This window comes from Leopardus geoffroyi, chromosome C3, assembly GCF_018350155.1.
Source record: "Leopardus geoffroyi isolate Oge1 chromosome C3, O.geoffroyi_Oge1_pat1.0, whole genome shotgun sequence".
Lineage (NCBI taxonomy): Eukaryota > Metazoa > Chordata > Mammalia > Carnivora > Felidae > Leopardus > Leopardus geoffroyi.
In genome coordinates this window covers 73,147,548-73,161,399 of record NC_059338.1, presented here as the reverse complement: position 1 = coordinate 73,161,399, position 13,852 = coordinate 73,147,548, and the positions used below count along the sequence as shown (strand labels likewise).

Sequence of the window (13,852 nt, the reverse complement as noted above, 5' to 3'; positions counted from 1 at the left end):
AGACCCCCAACCACGGTCCCCGAGAACCAAAGCGGGAGGACCCACCGCCGCAGGGCCATCGGGACACAGGCCGAGCTGCAAACGGAGACCCGCCAACGGCGCCTGGCCGGGGGGCTCACGCGAGTGGCTGGCGCTTCGCGTCGATGCCGGCACCTTCCAGCGGCACGACGGACATTCCCCGTCGGAGCTCAACATTCACGAGGCCAGCGGGTCTGAACACAGAGAAAACGCTCACGTCTTCATGCCGGTTCTCTGAGGTCCGGGGCTCCTGCGTGGAAGGGGACCGACGCGGGCAGGCACCACAGCTCCACAGACACAAAACACAACCCGCACGCGCCACCGGCGGCCAGGAGGCGCGGCACGACCAGGGGCCGGCCAAGTACGCTACACAGCCATTCTTTTGAATACACAGAAAATTCAAGTAATTTATTTAAAAACTGCTTAGTCTCATCTTGAAATATATATATATATAGATATATATTTGCTTTAGAATGATCATATTGCAGCATGGTTCCTCATGCATCTTAAAGTTCTTTATTTAAAAAAACTTGAGGCAGCGAAGTATCACCACTGTCTGTGTCCAGGTGACACCAGGAGGCTTAGACTGACCATTCCAAGTAAGAGAAGCAGAAACCGCTGAGTTATAAAGAGATTGTGGTTTGAAAAGCATTTCCAAGTAGCTGCAGCATCTGATGACCGCACTTCCCCAAAGTCCGCGTCTGGCTCATACGCGGAAAGCAGAAACGGGGCAGAGTCCTCCGGGGGGGCGGCCCTTCCTTCCGTCCCGGACACCTGGCAACCGTTCGGATTCCGGCGTCAAGCGGGGTGAGCAGGCGAAGAGGTCAGAAGAGGTCAGAGGCGGCCCAGCAGGAGCTCACACGCCCGGGGCCGCCGTCCCACACACCCGAGGTAGGCCTGGCGGCAGGACCCAGGGGGCGAGGCCACTCCTGGAGCTCTGCCCTCATGATTTCCCCAGCAAACGGTTTAAACACGAGTCAAAGTGCAATGAAGAGCCCACAACCTCTCCGGGGAGCTTCGGACAAAGACGACGGGGTCGGGGGGTCGGGGGGTCGGGGGTCGGGGCACGGACACGCGCGTGCACCTGCCTGGGCCCTGCCTCCTCCGGGTGCTGGTGGGGGGCGGCCGCCGCCTCCCGCTGCCCAGAGGCAGGGCTGCCCCACGCACCATCTGTCAGAATCTCTGAGGACAAGAGGAAATGCTGCTTCTCCTAAGAAAACCAGTTTTGAAAGGAAAACTTTTCTTCTAAAATAATCATAAAGGAAAATACTCTCCAATAGCTGCAGCACCAACAAGACAGGAGATCTGACAGAAAGTCCAGATACCTGCAGGCGTCCAGAGAGAACGTGATAAAGAGATTTTAGTCCCGGACTGCGTGACTGCCACCTGGAGTACTCAGGTAACAAACGGCAAAGGACAGCAGGTTATTTTGGTTTTCAATTGTAACCTTAGAAATGAACATCTTATTTTTCTCTAAACTGCTTGTCGCTATTGTAAATCTGGTTTATAATTTAAAAACATGCAGAATAATATACCTGCAGAACGAAAGAGGTGAAATTACAAGATCTCTTTCAATTAAAAAAAAAAAAAAAGATTTCAAATGATTTTCTTTAATCGTGGACAAAGTAATTAGCGTGGTGTTTTTGCCTAGCGGCCCGACCCTACCCTACAGCTACCGCGTCTCCACCCGTCTCACGAAGGAACTCTGGCTCGAGCGCGGCCACCGAAGCAACGGCGACCGCCCCGCCCGCCACCCCCCCTGGAATGTGTGCGCGCAGGGGTGAGGCTCAGACCATCGACTCCGTCTCCACCTTCCTCGGCTGGCCCTCCTTCCTGGTCAGCCTCAGGACGGTGGGCTTCTCGCCGCCGCCCCCGCTCTCCCCCGAAGGCTGGGAAGACAGGCCTTTCTGCTCTTCCTTGACCTCTACCGACACGTCTGGGTAGATCACCAGGAACGTGGCCGTCAGGAAGCCCAAGAAAGAGCCCACGGAGGCCACCATGGGGATGACGCGCACGGTCCCGACGGCGTCGACCACACCCCCGAGGGCGGACGCCACCAGGATCTGGGAGATGTACACCTGGCAGGAGAGGATGGCACAGTCTATGCCAAAGCCACGCTTGGAGCTCCCAGGGCTGTGGTGGACGTACTGCAAGAGAAGAGAGCGGGACAGTGAGGGCCGTGGGGCGGTCGAACCATCAGCCAACATGCCCGTGGCTTGAATATTAGCTCAGAAGAGTCTGGAAACGCAACTTGCCTTCCTCTCGGCTGCTTGGCGACCACTCAGCCTGTCTCCCCGACCCCGTCCCACTTCTATTCAACACTGTATTGGAGGTTCTGGCCATTGCAATAAGGCAAGGAAAATAAATAAAACGTATTAAGGATTGGAAAAGAAAAAATGAATCTCATTATACACGGATGATGTGATTGGAAATGAAGTCCAAGAGAATCTATCGGTATGCTGTAAGAATTAACAGAAAAACATACCCTAACTATGGACAGAAAGGCTCATCACTGGAATGTTTTTGAATCTCCCCCAAATTGATCTATGTGGTCAGTGTGTTTCCAATTAAGCCCAGAAGCTGATTCTAAACATTTAGATGAAAAGTCAGGGGTCAAGAACGCCCAAGACGATCTTAAGGAAGAACAAAACTGGAGGACACACACTACCAGCTCCTGGGTCTTATCACAAAACGACTTAGAACAGGGTAACCCTCGTCTGAGGACAGACCGACCGACGGAAGAGATACAGGGAGCAGAAACACCACCCCCACCCCCGATGGGGACCCGACGTAGGACAAGGACGCCACCAGAGTGCGGGTGGGGACCACGTGACCCTTAACGTTAAGCGGCTACCCGTCCGCGGGAGAACAAGGTCACACTCTTCTGCCTCAAACCACACAAACGCACCCTGCATCCCAGGCGGACCGCAAGCGCGCACGGGACGAGGGCGCCGCCAATGCCACCGCCAGCGGAACAGGGCGATAACCCGCGGCCATTCGGTGCCAGGGGCAAAGGAGTAAAGAACCGCCTTCTGCAAGCACAGGAGGGAAGCACGGGTGTGAAGTAACAGCAGACGTTCCAGGCACAAAAGCTTCAGACACTGGCCAGGGGGCCGCGTGGTGCTACAGCCGCTGGGCCGAGGGCCAGCGTCACACGGCTGCCTGGTCTGCGCTGTGTTTTCAAATTTGTTGCCCAAAACTCCACTGAGCTGTTCATTTACAACCTGTGCTCTTTTTCTGTAGTCACGTGATATACGATGACCCAAAAGCTTATTTAACAAATAACGCTGTGATTTCGATTTTCGTTAGTTTGGTATTTGGCAGGTACCTAATCACGGTGGATTAATTTTGCTTTTATAATTGCCCAAGGGAAGATTAAACACAGTCTAGGTGTAGAGGGCAAGAAACAGGAGCTTTCTGGGGTTTCTTCCTTCACTTTCAGGGTCATGGTCTACACCTGCACTGGGGCCACTGAGCACTGTGAAAGACAGCTGGTCTGAAATGAGAGGTACTGTATGCACGTGGGAATAACGGTTTTGGAGGTGCTGAGATACAAGACTATGCTGCTGAAGGGACTTCACCTCTTTCCTCCCTGTTTACACACAGCCACTCCAATGCGGACCGACCCAGGCGGCTCACGCTCTACTAGACGGGACATGCTGGCCCAGCTCCCCTCCGCAGGGGTCTGTGAGGGGATATTAGGGGGCAGGCAGCCTCCTAGGTGCCCGACCCAAATCCCTCAAGAGGCAACCGACGCCTCCAGGCAGGTGCCAGGTGGGCCAGGCCACCGCAGGAGCAGATTTTGTAGCCAGGAAGCCTGTGCCCCGGACCGACCCGAGCAGGTGGCAGCTTCGCCGGTCCCTTCAGGACCAAAGACCGGGGCGGGGGATCGTCCGTATCCCAAATGTCTCCCAAGTGCAAGGTGCGGAGCTCTGCCTACAGATGAGTGGAGAACGAACGTGGGCTTTGGAGCCGAATGGGTCTGACGCTCTGACCTGGTGTACCTTTCAGGCGGGTGACCTTGCGCCCCAGTGCCTCATCCACGGAACCCCTCCCACCCACCGCCCCCAGGACGCACCTCCTTGATGTCGTGGTACTGCCCGAGCAGAGCGTAGGGGCAGTAGGAGATGCTCATGGAGACGATGCCCATGGTGCTGATCATGATCATGGCGACGTAGACGTCGGCGAACATGGCCATCACGGCCGTGCCGATGGAGAAACCCAGCGTCCCCAGCACGTAGATGACCCTGATGCTCAGGTCGTAGTTGTCCAAGTACTTCTGTAACAGGGCTGTGGAGACAGCGTGGCCACGGGACAGTGACCGACAAGGCCCTCAGCCGGACACTCGCCTCACTCCTGCCGGGCTCCCTCCACTGTCCCTGGCCACCTCTGCCACCCCGAGGCCCTCCTCCCACCACACCGCTGCCCGCTGGGGCCCCCACCACGCTCGCAGCTCGCCCCTGTGCCTCCCTCAACTCCCGGGGGCTCCAGCATCTCAGAAGGAAGTCCGCCCTCCAGGTCCCAGAGCCCGTAGCCTCTTTCTGCCCTGCAGGCCGGCTTGGGCCCAGACCCTTCCCACCAGTCCAGACCCGCTCGCTGGCCTTCGCCAGCCTCATGCCCAGTCTTGATTTGGAATCTCAAGTTGTGGCTCGTTTCCTCACAGGAGAAGCCTGGGTCCAGATGGACGGACTCCTGCTCACTCTTCCTGACCCAATGGCTTAGTGTCACCTCCCCCACGAAGTGTCTCCGGTGCCTTCCTGGGAACTCCTCTGACAGAGCACGGACGGTGCTGCCTGTTGGTCAGGCTGGCTTCCCGCTGCCTTGTGGCCTTGACCTCGGAAACCCTCAAGTCCAGGCCGGGCTGACAGGAAGCTGGAGGCCTCCTCCACGGTTTGGAGCAGAGAGTGGGCGGGACCCAGACCAGACCTGGTTAGGAGACCCCCGACCCCGACTGCGCCCACGTCCAGAACGTGCGCCAGGGCGCGCTGCTCCCAGGAGTGAAGCCTGTCCCCTCCCTCCTCACAGACAAAACCACACCCCCAGGGAAAGGCCTCTGCTCTGCGACAGGCTGCTCCCACAGCCGCAGGCCCCAAACACGCCTCACGCCTCCACTCCCGGGCTCACGGGGACAGCTCCTGCAGGACCACCATCGCCCCGAGCCTGGCCCTGTCCAGAGCCCCCGTCTGAGGCACCCCTGGACAGGAGCTAGCACGCGGAGGGCAGCCCGTGTGGGCTCTCGGGACGCCCCATCCTAGACTCTCAGGTGCAGGACGTTGTTGCCCCCACGTGGGGACCGCTTACCTGAGCAGATCGCGCCGGTGGCCGCGTAAATCACCAGGCCCCAGCACCCCAACTTCACGCCGGCGTTGTAGGCCTGCCAGGCGGTCGAGTTGGAGGGGGCCTGTTCCAGAAATGAAACCGGGGATCAGGGCGGCCAGGAATCACGCGCCACACTCTTTGGGGAAAGGAAGTCACTTTCTCTCTCAACTGCAGGCGAGCCGTTTACTTTGAAACCAGCGACAGACACTACCATGATGGGCTGCTCCCTCCGCCACAGTACAGCCGCTCACAGCGGCGTCTGCAACCCCTCCCAGCCTCACGCCTGCCCCGCAGGGCAGCTGGAGGGTGAGGGACCGCGTGGAGGCGGGGCCGTCTGGCCCAATTCCAGGCAACACACCACAGGCGTGAGCCAGGCCACAGGGGACAGAGGCGGGTCCCTGTCCCCAGCCACCACCATCTGGGGCAGGGTCTGTGCACGGGAATCGGGCCCGGGAGCGGCTCCTCCCCCGTGACGCCCTTCTGGACCCCTAACCACGGCACCAGGAGCACGCGCTGGCCGATGCCCACCGTGGGCCTGCCCCCCAGCCGCAAGGGCGCCGGGGCACCAAGGTTGCAGCCTCCCCCGACGCGGTGCGCCGGGCCGTCGGCACTGCCGGCTGCCCCCGCATCGCCGTCCCTCCCAGCCCCAAAGCGGGGCCCCGGGCACTCACCTTGGGGTCCCCTTCGAAGATGACCTGGCCCATGAAGTCGGTGTAGAAGACGGCCTCGGCGATGACGGAGAACCAGGTGAGCAGGTGGCAGAGGCACAGCCGCGTCAGCTCCTTGGGCATCTTGAGCATGGACAGCCAGAGCAGCCGCACGGTGGTCTCGCCCTCCCCCTCCTCGCTCTCCGTGTCCCCGCTGGAGGTGGTGGCCCCGCTCTGGTTCCGGTGCCGGCACCGCTGCCGCTGCTGCTTCTGCAGGTCGTACAGGTCGCTCATGCTGCGCGAGGGCTTGATGAGGACCACGGCGTTGGCCCGTCGGTAGCGGTAGCAGTTGGACCCGATCTTGCCGTAGTAGGAGAAGGTGCTTGAGGCCTGCCGGTGGAACATGTGCCTCCGCCGCCTCATGGAGCCGGACGCGGCCGTGGGTTTCGGGGCCACCCTGGTGTAGCCCCCGAGGCTGTCCTTCGGGGGAGAGCCACTGCCGTTGGGGACTTTGGCTTCGTTCAAGTGATTATCGAGCAGCGTCACGTCCTCCTTTGCGGTTTCCCTGAGCACAGAGGCCAGGCGGTACGGCCTGGTCCAGGGAAGCTCCTGGCTGCTGCTGCGGGGGGTGCTGGGGTAGGAGCCATCGTGGAAGATGGAGGGCTCGATGTCGGGCAGGAAGGGCAGCTCGGGTTCCAGGTCCAGGGCAGCGTCCGGCACGTGCAACACAGAGTCGCTCTTGCTCCGCACCATGTCCACACCCAGGAAGTCCAGGGAGAGCTCGTGCTCGGACTGCACCTCCTCCGGGAACAAGGCGACGCCTCCATCCAGAACATTCACGCGGGCGGCGGGGGGCAGGGTGCCGGCCGCCTCCCCACCCCGCTCTTGCGGGGGGCTGTACTGTTCTTCCTCGATGCTGAACAGGTGCAGGGCCACCGACACCACAAAGATGATGGCCGCGAAGAAGAAAAGCACCTGGTTCTGCGTCCGGAACCAGTCGCCCAAGAAGGTCTGGGTCCAGTCCAGCCCCCCCAGCACATAGCCGATTGCCCCGCCGAGGCCTGAGCAGGCGAGAGAGACAGAGGAAGCCCGTGAGCGGTGTAAGGTGCCTTGGCACCGCCTCCCGAAAGAAGAGGAGAGGCAAGGAAAGATCTAGAAGGTCTTTCACCCTTAATCACAGGCCAAGGGCGCCACTCATAGCTATGTTCTGGGTCAGCACAAGTTTGGGGGCTGGAAAGTGAGAAAATGGGAGGAAAAACAAGACAAGAAACTACAGCTGACCTTAAGTCTGGCATTTTGACCTAAGAGACTCCTGCCTAAGGAACCAGAAGCAGGTATCCACCAGGATAGGAAGCCGATGGTTGCCCACAACTCCGGGCGGCACTGACTGACACCCCTTAAGCTCAGGAAGCTGCCGTTCCCAACGGATATGAACGGTACCCAAACGCAGGGAGAGACTAGCACCGGCCTGCCCGCCACCTCGCCCACCAGCGGCTAGGTAAAGCCATGGCAGGCCATCGAGTCCACCCCGATATGCGGAGGAGGGCCTTGGGAACAGCCTCCCCCAGCCAACCCCCACTGGGTGAGGTCTGGGAGGGTGAGGGCCAGGGCTAGGGGTGGGGGGCGCTCTCACCGGCAGAGAAGGCGTGGATGTTGAGGGCCATGTCCTGCTCCTCACTGTCCACCACATCCAGCAGGTAGGCACGGATGGGGCCCTCGGTCGCATCAGCGCTGAAATCCAGGATGACCACCCCCAGCACGGTGAGGACGATGCCAATGGGCTGCCGGCTGGGGACATCGCCGAGGGACAGACCTGACCGAACACATGGGAGCAGGCAGATCTCAGCCCCTCGGAGCAGACAGCCGCCTCCAAGAGGAGACAGAGGACACCGTGGCCTGGCCAGAAACGGGTGTGCTCCTTGGCACGGACTTTCAGGACAGAAGATGGGCTTTGTTTTGTCCATTTCTGTTATCTGCTGGGTTATTTTCTCCTCCCCCATCACACGGGCTGTCCGGCGAACCTGAGAGAGCTGACTTACGTTTACGTTTTGTGGCTAAGAGGAAAACGGTCCTTCTACCCACCTTCCCTGGCGAAGGAGGGCCACGTTTGAGAGCCCTGACGGAGCGTCCGTGTGACATAGTCACACACCCACGTGCGCACACCGCGGGGGCGCTCCTTCCGCGCATCCTGAGTGCGTGAGTGGCCTCCCCCAGCGTCCACACGCGCCTCCTCAAGCGCGCACTGTGGTTTCGCACCTCCCGAAGGAGGATGGCTTGAGCCTGTCGCGGTTACTTTCCAATTTGCTTTAAGGAAAATTAAGCCTTGAAGGCCAACGCAGATCTTGTTTCGTAAGTCAGACTGCACCCAAGGAACCCGAGCAGAAACACGGGCTAACGGTCCTGCGTGCCGGTGACGGAAGTCGTGAAGCACTCATCACCTCCCCCGGGAGCTTCAAATGCATTCTCGGGGCCGCCTGGGTGCGGCTCTGAGGAGCAACGCACGTGACCTCACTTCTGGCACAATCTTTCCCTAAGTAGGCTGGAAGCGGCCAAAGGAAGCTACATTCACACACTGCGTCGCACCTGCCTCGGGGGAGTCTGCCCTGAACCCCAAGACTGGCTGGCACCCTGTACCCGAGGATGTAGAGGTTGGCGGGGGGCGGGGGAGAGGCACACGACCTGGGACCTGGGAACATATTAGCTGCAGCCACAAGCAAGCCCACTGCACAGGAGGCCCAGGGAGGATGCCCGGGAGAATGTGAGCACGGCAAGTGACAGGTCACCAGGCGAGGGGCCGGACTCCCGAGTCTCTGCACCGCCACGTTCCCGCAAGAACGCCCCACAGACATGGCCTCGGAGAAAGACACGACTTTCTCTCTGGGTAAAAGTGGCGAAGGGACACGCGATCTGCAGGCTGAAGGGGACAGCCCGAGAGAGCCCGCAGCCCCGGGCCCACAGCTGACGGCAAAGCAGCACCCCCAGCCTTGGGGCCATAAGACGTCGCGGCTGGAGGAGGCCGCCCCGCACGAGGTGGCTGGGTGCAGCTAGGGGAAGCGTGTGCTGCCCGGTACGGTGGTCCTTCCTCGGCCCCGGCCTGTCCCCACACAGGCCTGAGTAACTGGGTGTGGCTCTCGCTACCCCAAAAGGTGTTCCGGGTGTTCCCACATCACTGACTTCCTTCTGCAGACCTGGGCCAAGCTCGCGTACGTCAGACCCAGATGAAGCCTCCGTCTTCAAAAGTCATTGCCAGAAAACAAGGTTTTTGTTTTTAACAGTTTTGACGGACTCCCTCAGGGCAACAGCTATTTTCCCACATACAGCTGCTTTAATTAAAAACAAAACAACAACAAAAAAGGCAGAACAAAACACGAGTACCCGAAGCAGAAAAACAAGCAGCGAACTGGGTCTGGACATTTTCAATACCAAGTCTGAGAAAAGGAGAAAACAAAGAGAGAATTTCTGAAATGATGCTGGAAACAGGACGTGGTGTCAGATAGGCATTAAAAGCTGGGTCACAACAGGAAATGCTTCCCTGTGAACAGGTTCCCACGGCTTTGCTGCGTGGGGCCCGGCTCCTTGAGCGGGGCCAAGCGTGCCCGGGGGCGGGGGCGGGGCCCGGCCAGCCCCGGAAGTGCCGGGCCAGCCCCCAGACGGCCGGTCTCGGCGCCACGGCGCCACGCGTGTTCTGTGGAGCGGAAAGCCACGCGCAGCCAGGACGCGAGTGCACACAGTAGGGCACGTGGCGTGGCGGAGGGGCACTTACCGATGGCAGAGCCGTTCAGGAAGAGCGCCACGCCCAAGAGCACGCCGATGCACAGGACCAGGATGAAAGGCCGCCGGCGGCCCCAGCTCAGGGTGCAGCGGTCGCTGGCGGAGCCGATGATGGGCGTGAAGAAGAGGCCGAGGACGGGGCTCAGGAACCAGGTGAGGCTGTAGTACTGCTCCGGAAGGCCTGCGGCAGACACACGGCGGGCTGTGACAGGTGCACCCCGGGCACCGGGTGCACGCACACACGCAGGCCCCGGCCTGGTAGAGACCCCTCAGGGTAGAAGTGCCCACCTCCGAAGCAGGCAGCTCTGAAGACTGAATCCCAACGGGGAAGCACCAGGTGGCCAGAGGCCAGCACCCGGGCCTTGGAGCAGACGCCCCGGGACCCGCTGCTGCAGAGTGTAACAAGCAGAGCTGGGACCGGCCGTGCACACGTGGAGAACAGGCACCCCCGGGCACCAGCGCGGGGCCAGGCCCTCTCACGCCACCCGCGCTACTCAGCGCCATCTCACAGGCACCGCACACAGTGTCCCCATCAGTCCAGAACCGAGGCACACAGGGAACACGGCCCCAGAGTAGCGAGGACCCACCCTGCTGTCCTTCCGGGCCGCGTGGGCCAAAACCAATCCCCAGAGTTGCTCTGAGGGGCCACACAGCCACTAGCGTGCTACACAACCCCAGCGGCGGGCTTCTGCGCGGCCACCGAAGAGCCAACGAGAGGGGGAGCATTGGTACGTGTTTAGCTGGAGCGAAGGTGCTCTTTCTGGCCCCTCCTTACTCCCTCTCATCTAATCCTCCTCACTGCCTGGGGAGGCAGGGACTCTCGTGCCCATTTTCCAGGAGGGGACAGTGGCTAGGTAATCTGCCCTGGCCCCAAAGGGACAAAGTAGGAGGCCCCCGCCCCCACTATCACACAGACCCAACGCCACTGCCAGTGGAAAGGCACGCTCGTGCAGCGGAGCCCGCACAGCAGCTGGGGAGCGCAATGCAGTGGTGCACGAGCCGGGCCCCGCACACGCCAGCCGCAGGAGCACACACAGGAGTGGGTTCCATTTAAACGGAGTCTCTACTGGCAGAAGCCAGGGTGGTGGTTGCCCCTGGCAAGGGCAGGGGCTTCGGGGTCGGCCTGTTCTGTTCTTGATCTGGATGGGGCTCGCTGGTGCCAGGTCACCCCGCTGGAGACTTCCGTCAGGCACCTCTCCGTGTCCTACTCCAATGAAAAGTTTACGTAGAAAATGAAAGGTGCTTGGGCACGCCAGCAACCCCTTGGCTAGTGCCCCGAACCACCGCGGGCGCCGGGAAACGGGGTACCGGGGCGCATTAGAGCTAAACTTGTGTGGCAGGGCAAAGCACCGCCCGCATCGTCACCCACGTGCCCGCACGCAGTCCACGATGCGAGGTGTCTGCTTTGACCTCTACGCCGCAGAGAACGTTAGGAAGGGTGGTGAATCGTGCTCCTGTTCCAAGTGAGCAGAGACAGCGTGCTGCTGCTCCAGGGAACGAGAAGCTACGAGCGCTACGGTCTCTCGGCAGGCCTGGGGCCTCGCCCCTCCACACCACAGGCGGGCAGAGGGGACAGTGACAGCCGCCCAGGCCGGCCCCCAGTGCCCACGTGCAGGAGCCCGTTGTCCAGCAATGCGATCGCCGGGAAGGACCGCCGACCAAACCGCTCCGCGTGGACGACACAGCCAGCGTTTCACAAAGAGCGGAAAGCATTCTCACCCCAGGGTACGCGGACTCTGAAGGTGGCTTTTAAAACGGCACAACTTCACCCACACCGACTGGCCTGGAGGCACGCGGCCCCTTGCAGAATCCACGCACGCGCACACCAGGCCACCTGCCACTCCTGGCCTCCCTCCCGCGGCCTGGCCCCGCTGCTTCAGGCACTTGGGAGTGTGGTCTCTTCACACCTCCTGCAGTCCCCTCCCCCCCGCCCCCCGCGCCTGGTTCCTGTTGCAGCTCCGAGGGGGGCACCCCCTAGAGGCCTCCCCACCCAGCCGGGCACGCCACTGCTGCTCTATCTCCCCAGCTGCTGAGCCACCTGTACGGTGTACGTTCCTGAGAGTGGTGACTGGCTGACCTGTCCCTGCGTGGCAGGGGACCCACAGAGGGGCTCCAGCTTGTCGTACTGCACCACATCCTGAGATGCACGCGTGGGGCCGGCCAGCCAACCCCACCCACCGGCCCTCTGTTAAGCCATCCCTGGGCCAGCCCATGACTCCACCCCCCGTCCAGTCCTGGGTGGCAGGCCTGCACCTGCCCCAGGATACCAGATCCTTCCAAGACCCCGGGGCCCCCAACAAGCCCTCGCTCTCCAGTGAGATGAAAAGTACTTCACCCGAGCACTCGTGCGGCGCGACCCCTCGGCCACAAGCCCCCCATCACGCTCCTGAGGTCTACTCTACCTGCTGTTGCTACGCTCACCCCCGCCGCCAACAGATCTTGACCCCCTCGTTTTCAACCCACCGTGTCCTATTTTAAGAGTGCTGCTCTTGGGGCGCCGGGGGAGGGGGGGCTCAGTTAGTTACGTGTCCCACTTCAGCTCAGGTCATGATCTCACGGTTCGCGAGTTCAAGCCGGGCACCGAGCTCGCTGTTCTCAGCACAGAGACTGCTTCAGCTCCTCTGTCCCCCTGTCTCTCTGCCCCTCCCCTGCTCATGCTCTCTCTCAAAAAGAAACAAACATGAAAAAAGAAAAGGGTGCTGCTCTCAGACGGTCCACATCAGTGGCTCTTCAACCGTTCTGCTGATCCCTTCTCACTGCAGCGTTTTGTCCACGTACATGTAGCGTGACTCCTTACACGGCTGGCACCACAGCGGCCACATTACTACTTGCTTTCTGTCGGCCCTCCTTCCTGCCCACTTTTGGCTAAGTGGACTGAATGTTGTTTTGCTGCACTCCATTTTAATTTATACGCTGGCTTTTCAGCACTATTTTGTAAGCAGCCGCTCTGCAGAGTTCGTGGCACGCTGGTTTCTCAGTCTGGGGGTGTCAGCGCAGCACAACAGCAAGAACATTGCAAACGTCCGCGTGTGTTTGCCCCCAAGTCCCTTCACGCTACAGGCGGCACACGCATCACCTCTCCAGACAGCGTAAACCCCCGTCTGTGTTGTGGTTTTTGCTTTCGGCAGTCCTGCGTATTTCAAGGGAATGAAAAGGAAAATTCCTCTTTTATTTTTACCTCCCATTTAATCATTTCTAGTCTTTTCCCTTCCTTCCCGAAGACCTGAGTATTCACACGGTGCCACTTCCGTTCCGTCTGAAGGACCATCCTTGGGTGATTCAGCATTTTACAGAAATCTGTTGATGACAAATGTTCTGCTATTGTAACTAAAACCTCTTTATTTCACTTTTATTCTCAAAGGGTATTTTGGCAGGATAAAGAATTCTGGGTTAACTGCCCCGCCCCCCCAAACTCTGAAGAGATCACAGTTTCTGCAAAGAAGGCTGGGACATCTCGTGTGACCGTATATACGGAACGGGTCCTCTCTTCCTCCGGGCGCTTTCAAGATGTTCTCTTTTTTGTTGGTTTTTAGCACCTTGACTACCATGAGCCTAAGCGAGGTTTCCTTTTTACTTCTGCCTGCAGTTCACGGAGCTCCGAGAATCCAGACACTGAAAGCTTTCACCAAATCTGGGAAATCTTCAGTCATTTCTCCACACTGTGTGCCCCATCCTGGCTCCTCTCTTCTGGGACTCCAATCAGTCACGTGTCGGTCAGACCCGCTGCTTCCCGAGGCTCTGCTGGTTTCTGTTCCTGATCTCGTCCTCTCTGTTCTCCATTGCCAGTCATTTGTCAACCGGCTCATCCTGTGCTGCGTCTTCCTTCTGGCGTCCCCAGTCGCCTCTTAATTTTCCCAGATACTGCATTTTTCAGTTCTAGAATTTCCATCTGGTTCTTCTTTAACAGTTCCTGCTTCTCTCTGGAGCTTTCCCACTCCCACAGGAGCGTGTCTTCCCGTGTCCTCGAGCACACTTCCTGCGCCCGGCTGAGGCTTCCAACACCGGGGCCCAATCTCGGGGTCGGTCTCTCCACTGCGGCCTCGTGACCGAGGGTCACAGTTTCATCCCCCGAGAATACTGAGCTGTAGATGCTGTGA

The 13,852-nt window shown here is 59.8% G+C and overlaps 1 protein-coding gene across 6 annotated transcripts in view; it reads right to left on the bottom strand.

Annotated features, from left to right (window-relative positions):
* Positions 1-398: 398 nt before the first annotated feature.
* SLC45A4 (solute carrier family 45 member 4) overlaps positions 399-13,852 on the bottom strand; it is an 81,063-nt gene continuing 67,609 nt past the window's right edge. For 4 of the 6 annotated variants that reach the window (XM_045453515.1, XM_045453514.1, XM_045453516.1 and 1 more), the window contains 6 exons: positions 9,748-9,936; positions 7,618-7,797; positions 6,009-7,045; positions 5,320-5,419; positions 4,097-4,308; positions 399-2,165 (listed from right to left, as the gene is read on the bottom strand). In XM_045453515.1, coding sequence (XP_045309471.1) covers positions 1,806-2,165; positions 4,097-4,308; positions 5,320-5,419; positions 6,009-7,045; positions 7,618-7,797; positions 9,748-9,936 — 2,078 coding nt within the window. In that variant the 3' untranslated portion in view covers positions 399-1,805. The other 2 variants (XR_006706138.1, XM_045453518.1) reach the window with 2 other exon arrangements.